This window comes from Protopterus annectens, chromosome 10.part0, assembly GCF_019279795.1.
Source record: "Protopterus annectens isolate FY-2018-M chromosome 10.part0, PAN1.0, whole genome shotgun sequence".
In the NCBI taxonomy this organism is placed as follows: Eukaryota; Metazoa; Chordata; order Ceratodontiformes; family Protopteridae; genus Protopterus; species Protopterus annectens.
The window spans coordinates 1,074,932,828-1,074,954,405 of record NC_056744.1 but is presented as its reverse complement, the minus strand read 5'-3'; the positions used below and the strand labels follow the sequence as shown (position 1 = coordinate 1,074,954,405).

The 21,578-nt window shown below is 40.9% G+C and overlaps 1 protein-coding gene across 3 annotated transcripts in view; it reads left to right on the top strand.

Moving 5' to 3' along the window:
- Positions 1–3,848: 3,848 nt before the first annotated feature.
- ATPAF1 (ATP synthase mitochondrial F1 complex assembly factor 1) overlaps positions 3,849–21,578 on the top strand; it is a 683,947-nt gene continuing 666,217 nt past the window's right edge. For all 3 annotated transcript variants that reach the window (XM_044085819.1, XM_044085820.1, XM_044085818.1), the window contains exon 1: positions 3,849–4,081. In XM_044085819.1, the coding sequence (XP_043941754.1) occupies positions 3,867–4,081 (215 nt within the window). In that variant the 5' untranslated portion in view covers positions 3,849–3,866. The remainder of the gene's footprint in view (positions 4,082–21,578) is intronic.

Genomic DNA, 21,578 nt, shown 5'->3' with positions numbered 1-21,578 from the left:
AGTGGTAACTACGGTAGGATGCCCCTGTGGCCAATTTGGCAATTTTGTTGTAGCAGGTCTCTAGCTTGTTTAGATCATATTGCCTTAGGTTGGTATATATTGGAGAGGCATAAAGTAGGGTGTAGATAAGGTGGGAATTTGCTATTGAAATCTTTGCTGCTTTGGTGAGAAGTTGCTTATTTCTGTATAGCGCTCCTAGTTTTTTGTGGACTTTTTTTATGGTCATGGATATGTGAATGTCAAATTTTAGTTTATTGTCTATTTCCACTCCTAGCAATTTGGTGTGTTCAGTTGTGTATACAGTGGTGTTGTCTTTTGCTGTGATGTTAAAGTGAGTATTAATTGAGCATCGGATAACCAAGTTTCAACAGAGGAAAAGGCTTCCTGTGTGACTGCAGTTTGGGTGGGGACTGGGCTGAGCAGATGATGGTTGAGTCATCTGCGTATTGTATGAGTGTGCCATGTTTGGTGGCAGAGGCTAGATTATTGGTGAAAACAGAGTAGAGTAGGGGTCCAAGGATGGATCCTTGGGGAACCCCTATGGAGACAGGTAGTTGGGGAGATATGTCATTCTGCCATACAACGGATTGTTGGTGGTCAGACAGGTAACTCTGAAACCAGTTGGTGACTGATTGTGAGAAGGATAGGTTATTGAGGACAGAGATAAGCTGTTTGTGTGGGACCATGTCAAATGCTTTAGATAGGTCTAGGAAAGTAGCAGAGGAGAGATAGCCATTGTTTTTATGCTGAAGGATAGTGTTAGTAAAGGAGAGTAAGGCAGTGGTGGTGCTATGGTTTGGTCGGAAACCATGCTGAGTATTGGAAAGGAGGTTGTTAGTAAGGAGGTAGTCTGAGACCTGAGAGTGTATGCATCTCTCTAGTATTTTGGAGAGTGGATTCTTCCATGGAACTATGCCTGATAGCCAATACCCACATGGCATGAACCACATTCTGTCAGATAATTTAAGCAGAAACTTCCTGGACCCCCTTCCAGTGGCAGCTATACAGAAAAATCCTTTCACATATCACCCGGGAGTGGGGGGTCTCAAGAGCTGGATCTTTTTGCTTTGCATTCCAACTGACAGTAGAAAAGACTCTGTACCAGGGGGTATCACCACCTACCATGGAAGGTGGATGCCTTCACCTCTCTCTGAAATACTCTGTGTCCTCATTCCCTCTTATCCCCAAAGTGCTGGTCAGATAAAGGGAAGAGATATATAAGGCCATCCTCATTAATCCAGATTGGCCCAGACAACATTGGTATCCCTTACTGAGCAACTGGCCTTACAGCCTCCCAGCTAGCTTCCCCCTGATCTTAGACATCTTAACTCAAGGGTGGGGGGGCTGCTGCACCCAGACTCACAGACTCTCAAACTATCAGCTTGGCAAGTACTCAAAAGACAGACTAGGGGACCCTGTTAAGCAAACAGATCCTACACATTATCACAGAGGCCAGATGGCCCAGCACCAGAAAATCTTAAGTTGGGTAATGGAAAAGATTCTGCTCCTGGAGCCAGTCCAGAGGGGGAAAATACCTCACCACTTTCCATCCCTCTTATCCTGGACTACCTAGTGGAGCTACTTAATACTGGCTTACTGGAAAAGATTCTGCTCCTGGAGCCAGTCCAGAGGGGAAAATACCTCACCACCTTCCATTCCCTCTTATCCTGGACTACCTAGCGGAGCTACTTAATACTGGCCTCGCCTTGTCCTCTATTCAAATCCACGCTCCAGCCATTTCAGCTCTCTTTGATGCAGAACAGCCCCTGTTATCCCACCTTTTGATTAAGCAATGCCTCAGACGGTCTTCTAATATCAGACCTCCCAGAAGGCCTCTGACTCAAGCTGGGGACCTGAATTATGTTTTGGGGAAAAAACAACTCTACCACTGTTCCTACCTGCTGATTCAGCAGATCAATATCTCTCCTGAAAGGCATTTTTTCTCCTAGCCATAACCCCAGCCAGAAGGGTTTCTTATTTTCAGGCACTGATGGCCATTGAGCCCTTCATCTTCTTCCATGTAGACAGGGTCTCCCTCAGGACTAATCCCTCCTTTATACCCAGGGTGGTATCTAAAGTAACTATCTGCTAGGCCATACCTCTACCCTCCACCTCCTTCTTTCCTAACCCTCAAACAAGGGGGAAAGAATTCTGCACTCACTAGACGTGCACAGACAGCTCAGATATTATCTGGACCATAACAGATCCTTCAGGAAATCAGACCACCTCCTTATCAGCTTTGCCCCTGGGGCAGAGGGGAAATCCATTTCCAAACTATCCTTTTACCAATGGATCTCACACTGATCCCATTTCTGCTATACTTTGCAGGGGAAACATTCCACTAGGACAGCCTACACTTCCTCAGCATTCCTCAGAGGAGTTCCCACCAGGGACATCCTGGAAACTGCCACCTGGACTTCTGTCCATACCATTGCCAAAATGTCGCAACCTACCTCTATTCTCTAAGGCAAGGGCTGGGTTTGCCTTTGCAGTTCTGCAGGGCATGCTGACCTATTCCTAGGTCTCTAACCAATCCTACCACCCCTCTACTCAGCTTTGGGAATCCTCCCACAGGTGATGACGGCAACAGTGAAACATGAACATAGTACAGTTGTGTAAACTTACCATAAATGTAGGTGTTCAAGTGTATTCACTGTTGCATTCCTGGTTTCCCACCTTCCTTCCCCCTTATCTCTTCTTTATTTAGGGAGACATAAGTTTCTATCGTTGGCTTTTAGCCACCAGGACCACTTTACCATACTTACTTGGTCCTCTGATGGGTTAGGGCAAGAAAAACTGATGTAATGACGTTGGCTGCCTTCCTTTATAGCACTGACGACCTGACGTCAGACAGCAAGCGACAGCAGCCGATGCAGAAAAACATTAACTCTTGTATTCAGGCCGGCCGAGGGCTACCACAGCAGGGATAACCCCACAGGTGATGACTGCAACAGTGAATACACTCAAACATCTATATTCATGGTAAGTGTACACAACTGTACTTTGCACTGTGAGAGAATTGACAGTTCCCCGAATTGCTAAGTCTGGGTATCGTTTTATGTTCGGATCATTCACTGGACTAGCGCCAAGTGCCCTGTCTATACAGTTCGTTTTTCTCAGCCAACTAGAGGAAGAAGTTTGCACTAAGTCTAAAATAATGGGGAAACAAAAGCCCCCAAATAGGGACAGCTTTTAAATATTGTTCTTATAATATTGCTAGAATAAGAGTATCTGTGTAACTTACATTTTCTGAAGAGTATGAAGTCTGAAACCCAAATGTACATCATTATTTAGAGACTTCAGTCCTGACTAATTTGCCTTAAAACCACAACTTTTATGATTTAAAGACCAAATATATGAGACAAAAGTATGGACTTACTGAGAAAATGTGGACAGTTCCTGACTTCACCTCATATTATTTTCTTCACTCTCCTAAACTTTTTGATTTTCCGTTAAATCACTGAGAGTTATAGTAAGTCAGCAATACCAGCCATTATAGTTTCACACTTCTTATGGTTCAATACATGCATATTGATGAAAAATATGCTAGTATGTACTTCATTGAGTTAGAGTACTATTTAAAAGCGTCAATGACTTTGGCACCTTATCCCCCGACTCTAAGTTTACTTTCGGCTTTGTCCACAATTGTTGACCAACGAGGTTTAGTGTTTAACTGCATACTTTCTGTCCCTCTTTCACATTCGTGATACCATTCTAAACAATAACTTTGTTTAACTTGAAAAACTACACTGTTATCCCAGCCAGGTATCAGACTTGGTCCATTCAGCAGCGCCTCTACTAACCCAACTGTGTGTTTTGTGCATGGAACGTTTAATGTCTTTACGTTCCTGCACGGACATATTTGGATGGCGGACCAACATGACAAGGACATGGCTGTTGGAATAACACAAATGTCATGCCTTTTTAAAGGAATTGTAGCTATTCGGAATAGGGCGTTATGGCCAGTGTGCCTTGGAGTTGTCACTCCTCAGCTACGAGAATTCTGTGTTAGGAAAGAGCCTATGCTGGAGGAGAACCCCTTTTACGGCAAATACCAGGACAAAATTCGCCAGTTTCGCAGGTGTGTTGCTTGTGTGCTCACACATGGTGTTTAATGTAGGAAAATCCATTTTACGTTGTAATTGCGGAATGCTACCGTAGGGTAAGTTTTCGTAATGCACTAAAGCTAATGCTTCGTGTCTGAGCACATTCACCATTATGTCTGTTGTGATACTTAGTCTTCAGATATTCTGAGACCTCAAATGCATCAGGATACCTAATCAGAATACTATTCATATTATGCACACAGTGCACTTTGTAGTCTGTAACTTCTTGTAGTTTCAAAGAAGTACTAATCATGTGGCACTGTTTTCCTATTTTTGCCAGTAAAATTATATGTATATACGTCTTTTACTGAATATTACGTTCTAAAGTCAGCTTTGGACCAACTGTACTGTGGTAGCTTTAGACTTAATTTTTCATGCCGAATTCCTTTGTTACCGATTTATAGTCTTCTTCACAAATAATGTACACGAATCCTTTGTCACCGTATTTCCAGTATCATTTATCTGCCCCCTCTGGACTCCAGACTGAATTTTTGTCTCATTTTGATGTCAATTTAAGTCATTTTCCATCACAACTGCATAACATCTATTTAATGTGATCGTTGTAACCCAGACATCTCAGCCAAGGATATTAGTTTTTTTAGCTGTGTTTGTAGTATCATTCTACATATTTATGTGTACACAGTTCAACCTTACTTTATCCAAAGGCTTGATTTGTGCCCTAAATGTGGCAGTAATATGCACAGAGACATGTACAACATACTGTTTAAGTGCAGTATTAGAGAAGTAGATTTTGTCATTATGCTGCACTGTGTCTTGCATTCTGCAGCAGTGCTCACTTTAAATTTAGCTGATTCATGCTGTGATTAATTGCTTAATCCTGATCAGGATCTTGGGTTGGGTGGAGTGTAGTGTAGCAAGGGTGTACCACAGCACTTGGCAGGGGCGAGACAGAAGAAGTCAGCCTAAATAGGGTACTAGCCCATCACTGGATAATCACACAATACTTACATACTTGTGTTTGGAAGAATGGCCTTTCACCTTTGACACAGCTTTGGTATGTGTAAGGAAGCTGGAGCACACAGCGAAACCCCCACAATGACCTAAGGAAGACTTGCAGGCTTTGCAGAAAATGCACGCCAGCTGAGTACCACACTAGAGAACAGAGTGCTGTGAGGCAGCATTGCAAACAACTGTGCCACCCCTTTAAATGTAACTGCTTTGCCTTGTTAGTGTCATAAATAAATAACATTAAGAATTGCCTCTAGTTAGGAACAACACTTCAGGATGTTCTAACAGAAATTTTATTTTTACAGTGCTGGGAGACTGTCTTTATAGCAGATGCCAAAATAGTTTCTCTGAACAAAGATAAACCACATTTTTTATATATTTTTCTTATCAAACCTAGTCATGCACTTTCATTACATTACAATGACTGTGTCCTATAAAAAATTTTGCAAATGTCCTCATCCCTTATGATTTTCGCCTCAGACTTCACGTGAACACCTTTCTGTACATGATTCACCTGCTTCCAAGGGGTCTTGTTTCTGACCTTGGATGTTTCAAACCTACCCTAGCAACAACACACTCCTAGCCTGGAGGAGTCAGGCTAACAAATTCCTTTTTTGTAATAACTACATGACTCACTTCATGCAACACCTACTATTCTCTCTTATTACATACTAAACGGATGGAGTTTAAAAGACCGCAACACTGTGGTTTATGAAGCTGTATTTTTCCCAGCCCTACATGGTTGGTTGTGTCTTTCGGCTTTTCCTGGTTAGGGGTCGCCACAGTGGAACTCAGGTCCGCTAATGATTGGCAGTAGATTTTTACGTGCCTAGTTGCTGGCCCTGATGCACAACCTTCAACAAAGGTGCGCCCATTCATGCATGTCTCCATACAGAAGATGCTCTAGCTGAGAATCGAACAGGACCATGTCTTACTGTGAGGCGACAATGCTACCGCAGCACCACCACCGCAGTCTTTTTCCAGCCCTGCATACAAATTATATTTGCTTTTTAACAATTATATTATAGCATCATTACTGAACTGAAATCAATATACATTTTAATAAGCTGGTCTTGTCCCATAACAGTTTTCTCCCTCTGACACTATGTGTCATACCATACATATAATTATATTTTTATATTTTTTTAACTTGATAAAATAAGCCTTAGCGTCATAGTAGTCATTATCAGTTTCTGTCAAAATCGAACTGTCATTGATTTGTGCATGCAGTGGCATTTCATGTGCAGGTGAGGTTAAATATCTTGTAATCACTGCCTTTAGAATAGAAAATACCAAAATGATCAAAAATGTAATAAAAAGTACAATGACAATAGTCTGGATTATGCTAGTTTTCAGGTTACCAAAAGTACTGCCTAACCATCCAAAAAGTGTCTAATTTTTGGATGTGCTGTCCACCTCTTTGGCCCTTTGTTCCATGAAGTTTGACAATTTTTTCTGTTCATTATGATAGTTTTTTTTCTGGCTATACTGCTCTGAACTAGCCTGAACTGTTTTTAACTGATTGCTGCATTATTTTAAAATCTGCTCTTAAAGTTACAAGTTTGCTTGTTTGTTTGTTTAATTTTGTGCTAGCCTGTGTAACTAATTTATCACTGTTTCTGCATTTTCTGTGTGTTTCTAACAAAAAAAAAAAATAATCCTTGTTTTCCGACTAGTTTAGACCAGTTTACAGGCATTGCTGTATTCTGGGCTGTGGTGTAGTTCCTGTGTTGTCCATTACCTTACTTGGATAGAAGGAAGTTTCTTTGCTCACCAGTGTAATTGGTTGTTTGGGACCATTTCCAGCTCTTTGTAGTTCACTGTTTAAAATCCATGCTTATGCTCGATGCATGCGCATAGCGAGCGGGTTAAACAAGGTTAAACTTTTTCCCAAGTCTGTTCTTTAAATTTTCCAGCTCTACTCTTAGTATAACCAGACTACTCACTGTATTATAAGCCTAGCACTTGTTCTCAATACTTCTCTACTAAGTAAGCACTAAGCACTACATCTACTTACCACCCCTGTGAATACCCACTTCCTTAAAGGTATACCACTCACTTATACTGTTCTAGCATGTCGAGTGGTAGATTACTCCAGTTCAGCTGGTCAATCTAGCATCTTGAGACAATGCTACAATTGTCTCATGTACACAGACAACCCTCTCCTCCTCCCAACAAACACAAATACATGTGAGAGATGCAACTATATAGCCAAACTGGAGGCTGAACTCTCTCAACTCAGGGCTGGCATGACCAGACAGGAGGAGATGGCAACCACACCCACAACAATCCCAGTCCCACATAGACCTACCACAACTGCAAACCAAACACATAAAAACACAAAGACATACTCGAGGCTCTAATAAAAACTTACCAAAACAACAGAAAGCAGACATCCAAAAATCCACCACCTCAAAACAAAACACATGCAACACATACTTCAATAAATCAGTGTCAAACACCTTACCTGATACACTAGTAATAGGTGACTCCATAGTCAGACACACTGATGTCCCACTGACCAGGCTGAACAAGGAGAAGGTGACTGTGAGCTGTCGGATCTGCCACAGTACAAATATGACTCCATCATTGTCCATGCTGGTGTGAATGACCTGGACTACATGAAAAGAGACATAGAGGAGCTGTCCGATTATGTAGCCCAGGCTGGTATGAGAGCAGCATCTTCCCTCACCAAGAATGATACCACAATACAAAGACAAGATGATCAGCTTTAACAATTGGCTCAAGTACTGGTGTCATTCTAAGAGGATCCAATGTCTGTCTGCCTGGGATGATATGTTAGGCTCAAAAGACAAACCCACCTCAAAACTAAGGGTAATGCTGCTCAACGCCAGAAGTCTAAATCTCAAGATGCAGGCACTTGATGCACTCCTCAGCATGGAGAACATCGCAGGTTAGTAGCAACACATGAAGCATCAGAGACGATACAGGTGCAACTAACCATAGGCAGAACTGCTATACAACTGGTAGCATGTTACAGACCACCCTCCTAATCTCAAGAACCCCACTCAGCCTTCCTGAAGACATTGGAGGATATGAATGTATCACAAAATACCATCATACTGGGAGACTTCAACTACCCAAACATAGATTAAGGTTCCAGGAATTCATAAATTCAAATGAACTGGAGATAATATACTAGACCTGATCATCACAAACATAGTGAGATCTGACCACAAACTAATCACCTTGGATATACATATAAAACTTCTCAAAAGCAGACTTCACTCTTCTTAAGACTGAGATGGTATCCTTTAATGCCGAATCCTTCACAAATAGAATGCATGGATCATGCAATCCCAAACAAATCCAAGTCCCTCTCCACCAAATGTCTCAGCCATAAACAAATTGTATAACAAAAGAAGGAAGCTACTGCCCATGAAGGGAAGACATATCTGATCAACATTAAAGGCAAACTTTGAGAGAAAAATAAGAAGAAATACTTATCCCAGCTGAATGTAATCTCCTGTCATCTCAGATGTCCAAGTGAAAAAACACAGCATCAATGGGACCTAGGAGCTAAACCCACACATAAAAATGCTATTTAACCTTAGCCAGCCTGGTCTGCAAAGCTATGGAAAGAATCATTATGGAACCAGTTCAGCTTTGTAAAGGGCAGATCCTGCCTTTTAAACCTGGTTGACTTTTCAAACAGTCACTAGAGCCATTGATAAGGGCAAAGCAGTCCATACAGCATACCTGGACTTGGCTAAGGCCTTCAACACAATACTCCACTCAGGCATCATAGATAAGCTAAACAGCTTAAAAGTAAACCCTTATGCCACTAGATGGGTTGCAAACAAGGACAGAACCCATAAAGTTAAAATCGCTGGAGCAATGTCAGACTGATCTGTCCTGGGACCCTCTTATTTCTCAGATGTTAAAGCAAACATGGGAGGGCTGTGACTGACAAAGTTCAGATGACTGCACCAGCAGATACACACATCCTACAAAAGGCCTCACAAAATGTATAGTCATCCCAGTACCCACAAATTATCACATAGACAGCAACCCACTGGAGACCTAGGGAAAAGTGGTTAGAAAAACATTCTACCTTGCACACCTCATCATGAAGGGTTTCACATCCAGATCCAAGGATGTCATTGTACCCTATATTCCTCCCTCATCAGACCCATGATTGAGTACAATGCCCCATTTGGTATGTACCTCAAACAGCTGGAGAGACCACAAAAGTACCTCACCAAAAGGATCAAGGGTCTCCAACATATGTCTTATTCTGCCAGACTAAAGAAACTTCAGCTCTATTCAGTAGCATACCGCCTGCTCAGAGGTGATCTCCAATCAGGATCTGATGGACATGCTCCACCTCAAAAATCCAAATCCATCAGGACCACAAAGACTTAAACCTCGGCTCAAGTATGAATAGGACATGCTGGAGGGATAGATTCATAACCCAGAGGCTTCCCATGCTTTGGAACAGGATCCCAGTTCTCACTGACTCTCTTCAAGAGAAATCTTGATGAGTGGATGGGAGGGTCACATCTGTGTCACTGCTTCATTGTGTCACTACTAGACAGAGGCACAGTATTCTAGATTTATTCTGTACATCACTATGGCTAGGCTTACAAATGCCCCAGGGCAGATAGCCTAGTACTATACTATGAAACTACTATGAACAGCAACAACTCCTTATGAGGGCACATGACTCCCCCCCCCCCCTTTGCAGCAAGCATTATATCAAGTGCCATTTGATTTTGTAACACCACAGTTCGCAGTTTAGTAATTTCTCGATTGTTGGCCAACTCCTGTAGAATTTGGGCAAGTATGGTGATTTCAAGCATTGTCCTTTGCACTCCATATCCAGGATTAAAAATTGAAAATACTTGCTTAGTTCAGTGGATTGCTCACTTATTTTTCATTCTACCTGCTGGTGGGTGTTCGAAATGTTGAATAGCAGGAGTAACATAGCTTACAAAGCAACATCCAGACCAGTCTGTAGGCAACCAGGAGTAGGCACGATTACCACAGATGTAGTAACGGACACTTATGCCCATGCCATGCCCCAATTCATAGCTTTTTAAGTGCAAAGAGTCTAACACACTTTCATGCCTGGTGTCATTACATTTGCTTTTTTTTACTAGTACAGTTCCATGTCTGGCATAACATGTGTCTTTATGTTGTGTGGTTGCAAGTTGAAGAGAGACAACTTTTGAAAAATCAGTTACATTACGCCAGGTTAAGCTGATGTCATTAAGGTCTTTTTTTAAATGACACCTGTGATGCAGGGATGGGAATCATGGGGAATCCCTGCCTTGGAATTATGAGGTATATGCAAACATATCTAGCAGTTTTTGTTTAGATTTTTGGCATATTGCCGAAGGACCATCAAGAAACAGTTTTTTCTCGACCAGTTTATAGAAGGGAACAGCATCAGAAACCAAGCAAAAGAACCTGTTGACACTGGATTTATTATGGACTGCTACTGAAGTTGAACTTCTCACTGGGCAGATGATTTATCTATCACACCTCGATCTCCCTCAGTTGGCTGCAATGATTTGTCTGGGATTCTCACACGACAGGTCTTCTTGCAGTGAGATGAATGGATTCACATTGGTAGTCCTGCACAGCGAACAACGGTCAGGGTCCTCAGCAGGACCTGGAAAGGAGCCTTCCACCTCGGGCTGAAGCTGTTCTTTTTTTGGAAAATTTTAATGTAAACTGTCCCTGGTTGTAGTTGGTGACAGGGCTGGTCAGGAGGTTTGGTAACACTGCTCTTACTGTTTGATGATATTGCTGCAAAACGTAAAGAAGTTTCTTGCAGTATGAAATCATAGCATCATCTGACAAGGTTAAGTCGGCATTTTCCACTGGAGGGGTAGCTGGAAGGGCCATGGGTCTCCCCATTAAAATTTCATACGGACTCAGCGTCCTGGTGGCATTCAGTGAGGCCTTTATACTCATTAATGCTAAAGGAAGGGCTTTGGGCCACTTTAAATGGGTTTTATCACAAATCTTTGAAATTTTATTTTTAAGGGTCCTGTTCACCCTTTTCATTAATACAGATGACTGTGGATGGATGGGGCAGTGAAGACTCAACTTAGTATTAAAAACTTTACATAGTCCCTTAAGCAATGCGTTATTAAAATGCGTTTTCTGGTCGCTCTTAATAGAACATGGTATACCAAATCTCTGTATATAGTCATACAAAAACTTTTTGACAACTGTGGCTGCGTCTGCTTTGCGACATGGGTAAGCTTCCACTCATGCAGAGAACATAGAGACCATAACCAAGATAAACTGAAAATGATTAGTCTTAAGCATCTGGATGAAGTCCAGCTGTATGTTAAAAGGTCCCCAAGGTGAAGGTAAACATGCAGCCTTACTGCTGGCATGTTTACTTACATTATATTTTAAACATGCACTACAATTTCATACATACTGAAGTGTCAGAGAAGAGACATGAGAGGCATACCAGCTTTGGGTAATTTGATTAAATAAAGCTGTCTTACCTGTATGGGCCAGTAGATGATATGCCCTTACCAGGTAAGGTAGCAAAGAGGCAGGTGCCACCAGTCGGCCATCCGGATGTCGCCATATGCCATCAGAGGATTTTCTACATCCATTCTTGAGCCACCTCAGAACTTTTCCCTGTAATGCTTTAGCTTGAAAGGCTGACCATTTTGCAAAATCAAACGCATCATTACTGTTGTAGTTTGTTGCTGTCAACATACAAAGGTGTTTACAACAATTTACTACTGCTTGTTTAGCAGCTTGGTCTGCTAAGTTGTTACCTTTTGTAACAATGTTTAACCCCTTTTGATGTGCACAACATTTGATTACAGACAGCCTTTTAGGTGACAAAAGTGCATCTAACAATGATTTTATGTACCGTGAATTTTTAATTTGATTTCCTGAAGAGGTTAAAAACTCTCTCTCTCTGTCTCTGTCTCTCTGTCTCTCTTTCCAAAGTTGCCCATAGTCATGTACCACTCTCTGTCTGTAAAATATTGGCCATCTTGTCTCTGTCTCTCACAGGCTTTTTGCATTTAGAACAAGACAGTGGATCAGAAAAATAGATGGATCAGAAAGAAGTCTAAGTTTATATGTAGTTAGACATACAGTCAAGAAGGGATGAGTTTTATTTAAGTAATAAAGGTGATTCAGAATGACTGATGGCTACTGTAAAAATTCTACTCTGAGATATTAAATGACCAAGATAATGTACCTGAGGTAACCATAGCTGTAAATTTTTTTTTTTGTTGACACTTTGTGTCCTTTTCCTGCAAGGGTAGTCAGATAATGCAAGGTATTCTGTTAGCACCAAATTCCTTTCAGCAATGTTATCAGTAAATCATTTACATATTGTACTAACACAGCCCCACTCGGAAATGTCACATTCTCTAAATCTTTTTTAGAATTTGAGAAAATAATGAAGGAGATTTTAGTATATTTTTGTAGCAACCGTGTCCATATATATTACTGATTCTGATAAGTAAAAGCAAACAGAAACTGACTGTCAGGGTGAATTGGTGATATAGAAAAGAATGCTGAGCATACATTTATTACAGAAAAGTAATTAGCTGTAGGTGGTGTGGAACTCCGTATTGTTGCTGGATTTGGAACAACAGGAAAAGTAGGTAGTATTGCATTACTTACAGCCCTTAAGTCTTGTACAAATATAAGTATCTTTTTTGGCTTTTTTTACTGGAAAAATAGGAGTATTACAAGGGCTTTTAGCTGGTAATATTATTTTTATTATTATTTATTTATTTCAGTTTGATTACCGGGGAGGTGCACTGGGCTTTGGGGCCCATTTTCACTGGAGGCCCGGGGAGAAAAGCTCCACAAAAACAACAGTATTTATTACAAAAGAGGACAAAAAAATAATTTACAAAGATTAAACAGGATTTTAAGAGCAGTCTACAGTAGTACAATAATGTACAATAATTTACAATGATGAACAGGATTTTACGAACAGTCTACAATAGTAATGTCCGATGGCAAAACATAGCAAAATATTAACAGATTTAGATAGGTTTCAGCACAAAAGAAAAATGAAGTAAAATATTCTGGGATGAAGAAAGCAGGAGGTGATAACTTTAGTTGCTCATGCAATTAGGAATATAGAAGAGAAGAGGAGAAAAAGATGGTCAGCCTAGGGTGACTTAGTAACTAATTCATCTAGTAAAGATAATATACGAGTAGCTTATACAGATAGTATTTTAGGAGAGGCGAAAGAGAGTTTAATTGAGAATGGAGGTTAGCCAGGAGAGAAGGAGGAGGATGATTTGAAAGTTGTAGGTTGAAGAGTGCAGTTGCAAATTTTATTAAGATAGAGGTGAGAATGAAGTAGGCCTTTGAAGTTATCTAGGTTGTTGCAGGATCTTATTAGAGACTGAATTACACGTTTGATTTCCTGCTCTGCTTTTGGCTTTAGTGGATATTGTGGAACTTTGGGGAGAGGTTTTGATGGATTTAATTTTATTTTTACTGGTTCTGCTGATTTTAGTAGACCTACTTTATTTGCATGCTTAGCCCACAAGTTGGCAGGTAACTGCTGTAGTAACTCTTTAATTGTGTGTATGCTTTTAGCAGACTGTTTTTTAGCTTTTGCTAAAACTGCCAATACTTTTCCCTTTGATTTTGTTGGAACATTTAGATACACCCCTTCTGGGGTACAGTAAATAGTACAACCCAGCTTACATAACAAATCTGTTTTTAGTAGGTTTACTGGTGCAGTAGTACTCCAAAAGAAAAATAATGCTTTTCTTCAATTGGACCTAAAGAAATGGAGATGGGTTTTGAAACAGGATACGTAACAGTAGCATTTGTTACACCAACTGCCTTTACTTTGTTTTTATACTGGTATTTAACTGTCTGAAGTAACTTTTAATACAGACCTAGTGTTGCCAGTTTTACCAAGAATAGAATCGGCTTTGCATTTATTTTTACTTTAACATAGGGACACAAGATCTTTTTTTTTTTTTTTTTTTTAGTGGCAGCAAAGGGATTAACATTTATTTTTGTTTTATTACCCTGCCATAGTTACTACGGTGATTTGCAGCACTTAGTATGGACTTTGTCTTTTTTTTTTTTTTGCCAGTCTATAAGTACTTGTTTTATTTGATTTTTGTACAGGGTTTGCAAACCCAGCACAAAGGCAGCTGCAATAGCTGGTTTAGCTTGTTCATTTGGGTCTGGTATTTTTAAATGTTTAGCAAACATTGCTTTAAGGTGACTCAAATAATCTGCAGGGGCTTTTTTATTTTGCCTACATACATGCCTGACACACTTTTGTAATTTACCAGTGCTATCCTTTTATTTATTAGTGCATTTCCTGTGGGAATAAAATTTATTTTAGCCTTTTTAAGTAACTGTGTTCTTATTTTAACTGACACACAGGTTTTCCAGAGTTGTTACTTTTTGCAATGTGTGCTGTAATGCAGCTAAAAAACATGCTGTGTGTGTCTATGAGACTATCAGCATTTTGTATTATAATCTGTATTGTATATTTCTTTACTGAGGTGGTCCACAGCCCATTCACAACAGCAGCAGCTGAGTGACTGCATGTTTAAAATTCAGTTGTCTAGAAACGTATGTAATGTAACTATTACATTCCACATTCATGTAATACCTTGTTAGTATTGCAAGACTTGCATTAACCGTAGGAGGGTTTCACCATTTCTAAAACTAGTGTTTCAGAAGTGGTGTTTTACAGCTGTGAGCATGTTAAAAAGATGAATATTTCTAATAATAAAGTTCTATGAAGTCAGAATTGCATTATTACTTCTGTGGAAAACAAAATAATTAGAAAAATGTGTTGGGAATTATGGCATTATTTTTTTTATTTTGCTTACAATACTGATTTTTTTTTATTTTAAGTAGCACATATTACATTTGCTACATCCATGATTATAATATTTTTATAGCCAACTTGCTATAATACGGATTTTACTCTGACCAAACCTGGTGACTGTGATAACATCTCTGGAGGGACAAGTATGGTTAGGATGCACCAGCTCATATCTTGTGGTCTCATCCCAGGAGATTGTGAAGATTTAGGGTGTTTGTGTGTCCCTTAAGCACAGTTTCTAGACTTGATTGCTTCTACAGCTATTACATAAAAGACTATGAATGTGTAAGCCTTCTAGGGTGCATTGACATGTGGAAGGATAGGAGTAGGAGTTAAATAACCTGCATTGCTTATGAGTTAACGTCATGATACTGAGGCATGCCTGTAGGGGGTCATCATCCACTATAGCTGTTTACCCGTGAATGGCTGGGTGCAAAATTGGAGTGCTTCTAAGACCATCTGGATTACTAAGCTGATATAAGTATATTTTTTTTGCTCTTGCTTTGTTTCAGTGATATTTTACATTCCTGTGCTGCATTTATTTATTGGCTGAATTTCCCACTGCTTGCACTTGTAAAGTAATCCCATCAGCTTGTTAGTGAACTTCTTTTTTGTTCTGATTTTTTTATCTTTCCCACCAAACCACCCAAATGCTGTTGTGTTCTTAAAGCTTGGTGGCTGTTGAGTTGCCTGCCTCTGTTATAAATTTGATATTGGACACTCCTCCCACTCCCATCACATCAGTTCATTCTGTTGAGTACAGTGAGATCACTTGGGATGGCCCACCCCCTTATTTTCTTAATCTTGAATTATCATCTGTTTCCTCATTTTCTACTAAAAAAAAAAAAAAAAAAAAAAAACTTTTAGCTGCTTGTATTGTATTTGTGTCTCTTCCTACTTTATTTTGCTTTTGATGCTTGTTCTTACAAGTGTTCAATTGCATTTATTGCTGCCTGTTAGTTGCCTGATTAAATTGTAAATTTTGCTCTCAGTCTCTCAGTTTTGGTTTAAATACATGTGCTTCAGGCCAGTTATAAGGTTTGCAGTCTACACTCTTGTGGGAGGAGAGGGTGGCATCTGCCCTTCTAAGCTGGGAAGTGCTGATGAAGGCCTATTGTGCCTGTTATTGTGAGTGTCTTTATTCTGGTTTAAGCAATTGGGTTCTAAACTAGTTACTTTACATTGGGAGGATTCGTGGTCTAAACTCTTGTGGCAGGAGAGGATAGCCTATGCCCTTCTGAGCTGGAAATTGCTGGTTGACTGCCTTTTGTGTCTGTCTTCTGAAGTGTTTTTAGTTCTGGTTTAAGCACCTGGGCTCTAAAAACAGTTGCTTTACATTAGGAAGGTTTGTGGTCTAGACCCTTGTGGAGGTAGAGTGTGGCCTACACCCTTCTGGATTGGGAACTACTGGTGAATTGCTGCTTTAAACTGTTTTTTTTTGTTTGCTGTTATGACTGCAATTTTATGCACTTTGAATTTCTAGTATTTTTGCATTGTGTAGAATAGGTTGGATTCAGACTTGCTGAATCTAGAATGTTTGGTATCACGTGAACACTAAAGCGAGCTCTTCACTGAGATGCTGAATGATCTTAGGCATCCATTGCTTCCAGCTGACTGTAAGTGCCTGTTTTTGCTCTTATATTGCGCTTTTAATTTGTATTTGCATCCTACTGTCTGTTTGAATTGTCTGAACTGTTTTTTTGCCACATTTTACTGTATACTGTATTAGGTCAGCTTTAGCATAGCCCAGTCTCAAGTTTGCTGTTTCTGGGTCTGTTTTGTAGCTTCTGAGCATCACATTGAAGCCACCCTTGTAGGTGAAGGCCCTTTTGCATTCTGCATTCAGAGTGCTGCCTGGGTCCTATCTTATCGAGGGTGATTGGATTGGAGTAGTGCTCTGAGAGAACATCTTTATTGGCTAGTTTGAGTTAAAAGGGTTATCTCTTGTTTTGTTTAAGGCCTATGTTTGCACTTGTTTGTGTGTAGCGTGCCATCATGCACTGCCTCATAGTGGTGGTCTCCTTTGCTGGTTTAGACGCAAACATTTTGCTTTTTAAATTTTCTCTTAGCACTTAGCTTGTGGTCCTGCTCTGCGATCAGATGGAACACTAAGCCTAGCCTCAGAGGTACCATCACACTTCTCACCCACTAGCCATTCCTAAGTGCAGCCTCTTTTCCTGACCATATAAATTTACCTAACACTATAGATGGACAATTTCCCACACTTTCCCCAGCCAGCTTGATCAACATGGGTGTCCTGAGGCAGTGTAGGTACTGCCTGATGTTTAACGACAGTGCTGTACTCCTAGTCCATTTAGTACATGTGACAATAAGTGGATTGTCAGCATGCACACCTCACCTCCTACTCCACCCAAACCCACACCACACATATCTACATATGCAGAGGTCCACACTAGAGACCTCTCAAACACAAGCATGCTACACATAATACTTTCTCTGCAGAACACAATACACTTAATAGCTCACATACCAGTGTTTCACCCGTCAAGCCCTTAAGGCAAACCACAAAACTAAACCTATCATATATAGGTGATTCAATCGTGAGACTCGCAGATGCTGCTCTCACCAGGCTGGATAAGGAAATGGTCACAGTTAGCCAAGTGTCAGGTGCCAGGATACACCATATCGCACCATATTAAATATTTGAAGTTTCAAACATCGAACATATAATAAAAAAAAATACAAAAAAACAAATGGAACTTACCTGACTAGTGTAGGCAGGGGGGCAAGCCCCCCTGCACCCCCACACCCCCCACTCTTAAATATACCATCTCTATGACTGCACTACAGTGCAGTAATTCCCTTACTGGATTGTAGTGTGGTCTTGGAGTTGATATATTTAAAGAGCGGGGTGTGGGGGTGCAGGGGGGATTGCCCCCTGCCTACAGCTGTTAGGTTTGGGGGTTTTTTTTGTTTGTTTTATTTTTTATATACATATGTTCGAGTTTTATAACTTCGAACATTTAAATTTGATATTTTAACGTTCAAAGTTGTAAAACTTCGAGCATATGATATAGACCCATCACACATGTACTCAAGTCTCTCAACAACAGGTACTGCTATGACTCCGTCATAATCTATATTGATGTGATGTGAATGACTTGAGACATACCTCTCTGAACTATATGAAGAGAGATATGACTGTGTCTCAGGCAAGTATGTCCCTAGCCTTAAGCAGGATTTTGCCTTCACCTAGGATGATGCCTCAGTGCAAACAGAAGATGATTGACTTCAATAATTGGCTTAGTTTTTGGTGTCATTCTAAGGGGATCCTGTATCTGTCAGCCTGGGTTGACATGATCCACAGACCTTGATGCTTTGCCAGAGATGGTCTTAATCTGTCACCCCTGGGATTTCAGCTACTGGCTAAGGCTGTTGCCACCCCCATAGTGCCTTTTTTAGGCAGTGTATCAAGGACAAAATTCCCAATGTGAGAACTCCATCTAAAAGCAACCTCAAGGTTATGCTTTTAAATGCTAAACTGCATTCACTGGAAGCACCTCACCTTGGAAGATGCAGACATTTCTGCAGTCACGGAGACCTGGTTCAAGGCTGTGGAGTGCACCCCAGCCATATTGTGTTACACCTCCTTCCACACGTTCATACCACAAACTGAAGGCATGAAAACTAAAGAAGTGGTGTATCAATTTTCATTAAAGATAAATACACCTGTAGATTGGTCAAACAGCATGATTTCCTGGAGGCACTTCAGGTGCGATTGACTGTTGGTGGGACACCTTTTCATACCATTGCCAGCTACAGGACCCCCTCCATGAATCAGGATACCCATTCTGCCTCAAGATTCCAAACACCATGGTTTTGGGTGACTTGAACTACCCATCAATTGAGTGGGTAAATTACTTGTTCTCCAAATCACTTGCCCAAAGGTTCCTTGACTTCATTAACTCCAGTGCCCTGGAACAGCTGGCTGACACCCCCACAGAGGTGCCAACATCCTGGATCTGGTGCTTACCAGTACATGGGACCACTGCAGCACCCCCACTGATGTCTCCCCTGGTGAGATCTGACCACAAATCAGTCTCATTTGAAGTAACTATTACACCTGACCCCCACTCCCCAGCAGCAACTAAACTAAAAAATGTCTTTGAAGCAGATTATAACCTCTTACAGGATGGTATAAATAGCTTCTCTGTATCTCCCTCCCTCAGGTGGAACTGGCAGCTATGCCGTGGTCTACACCAATGCTTTATGCAAACACCTGTATAACTATATTGACTCAGGCGTACCTAATAGGATCAAAACAAGCCCTTCAAGGAAGAGCAAACCTGCACGGTGGACAACTGCCATTAACAGGTTTTACAATAAGAGGAAGAAATTGGTATCTAAGTGTAAGAGGTAGCGAGTCCTAAACTAGAAACACTCCCTCATCAGCTTAAACAAGCAAATAAGACTTCTTGTGAAGTCCTCCATAGCAAACTACGAATCCAAATTAGCTTCCTCAACTAAAGATAAGGCATTCTTTAGTTACATCTGTAACCTAAAAGGAAAGGCCCAGATCTGTGCTGAACCGGTAGTGAATAATACCACATATACTGAACCTGTGGACATGGCTAACTTGTTGGCCAACAGGTTCTGTGAAGACTTCATTCCCCTAACCCCGCCACACATACAACATGACATCCCTGCCACATGTCCTTTACCGTGTATCTCTAAAGAGCAGGTCGTTAATGCCCTCTGTAAGGCCAGAAACACAGCATCTATGGTACCTGATAACATCAGAGGCTGCATCCTACTGTGTTCCAACAAGAATTAGCAACACCATTGGGTACTCCTTTCAGTCCTAGTCTAAGCACCAGCTGAATGAAAAACTGCCACCATTATTCCCTTGCACAAAGGTGGTGCTTCCACTGACCCTGGGAACTATGGAATTATTAGCCTGACTAGCTTCATCTGCAAGACCATGGATCAAATCATCACGGACCTTATCAACAAAGATATAGATAATCTCCAAACACTTGATCTTACTCAGTTTGGATTTGTCAAAGGGAGCTAATGCCTGTTAAACCTGGTGGACTTCTTCAAGACGGTCACCAAGGCCCTGGACGAGGGCAAATCTGTACAAACAGCCTACCCAGACTTACCTAAGGCAGTTGACACTATCCCCCACTCCGGCATCATTGACAGATTCACTCAGCTAGGTGTCAACCCTTATATCGTTAGATGGGTCGCCAACTGGCTCACTGATAGAACCCATATAGTTAAAATAGGGGAATCAACCTCCAACAGTAGACCTGTAACCAGTGGTGTTCCACAAGAATCGGTCCTGGGACCTCTAATGTTTGCATTCTATTTCTCCGAAGTACAAGCAAAAACTAAAGGTCTGTGGCTGACAAATGACAAAGTTTGCTGATGACTGCAAACTGGGAGCGGTCATAGACTCTCCAGATGATGTCAGTATCCTACAAGAGGATCTTACACAAACAAATGATTGGTTCCAAAGTCATGGCTTTAAACTCAATGCAAACAAATGTATTATCATCCCTTTCAGTAAGGCCGATGTTCCTGCTCACTACCACATCAACAGCAACACCTAAAGTACATAGTCCATGGCGAGAGACCTGTGCACACAGGTTAACAGCAACCTCACCTTTGACAACCATGTCTCCACAGTAGTAAGAAGGATATTCTGTTTTATTTATCTCATAAGTAAGAACATTACTTCCAGAAAAGAAAAGAAGTTAAAACCTCCCTGTACTCTTCTCTCATCAGGCCAATAATTGAGTACAACGCCCCTTTTGGTATGCACCTTTCCAAGCACCTGCAACAGCTGGAGAAACCACAAAGGTTCCTCACAAGGAAAGTTCTAGGTCTTCAGCATCTGTCCTTTGTGGATCATCTGAAATTGCTGTCACTTTATTCTGTTTCATACAGACTAGTCAGAGGCAATCTCTGCCTTGCATACAAGGCAGTCTCTGACCCTGCTTTATTGGAAATGCTCCATCTCTGTACGTCAAATGATACACTGGTTATTTCCTCTTAATCTGGTATGTGACATTAATAGAACCCTCTCTGAGGGACAGATTTGTCTCCTAGAGGTTACCACTCCTTTGGAATAGACTCCTTCTTCATGTCAAACACAGAACCTCATTGGCCCTCTTCAAGAGCAATCTGGACAGTTGGATGGGTAACAGTAAATTCACCCCAGGGGTTCCACCTGTGTCCCTCTTGGGCAGGAGCAATAGGTTCTGATCGTGGAAATAAGGGTAGCACTTGGCTAGGCTTGTAAGGGTCTCAGGGCCATTAGCCTAGTAACTACCTGTGATCCAGGCAACAGTAAAGAGCCATAGCGGTGGCAGGAGAAATACGAGTAAAATGGAGTGTGTCCATAACTGGCTAGTGATTTAATGTGAAAAAAAATATTGACTTAAAAAAAAAAATTAAATAATACCTTTCCTGATTTTTTTTCATTATTTTTAGTGAATTATTCACACTGCACCTTTCTGCTTCCATGTACTTGAATACATATTTTGTAATGTGTAATGGACATCCTAATTAAATCTGATTTGCACAAAAAATGCAGTATACCTTACTTTTGATATGCCAATACTTTGTTTCCTGCCGTACTCCTTGTGCTTGGGTGGGATGTACTAAGATTCTGTATAGCACCCTTGAATAAATCTTGTTTA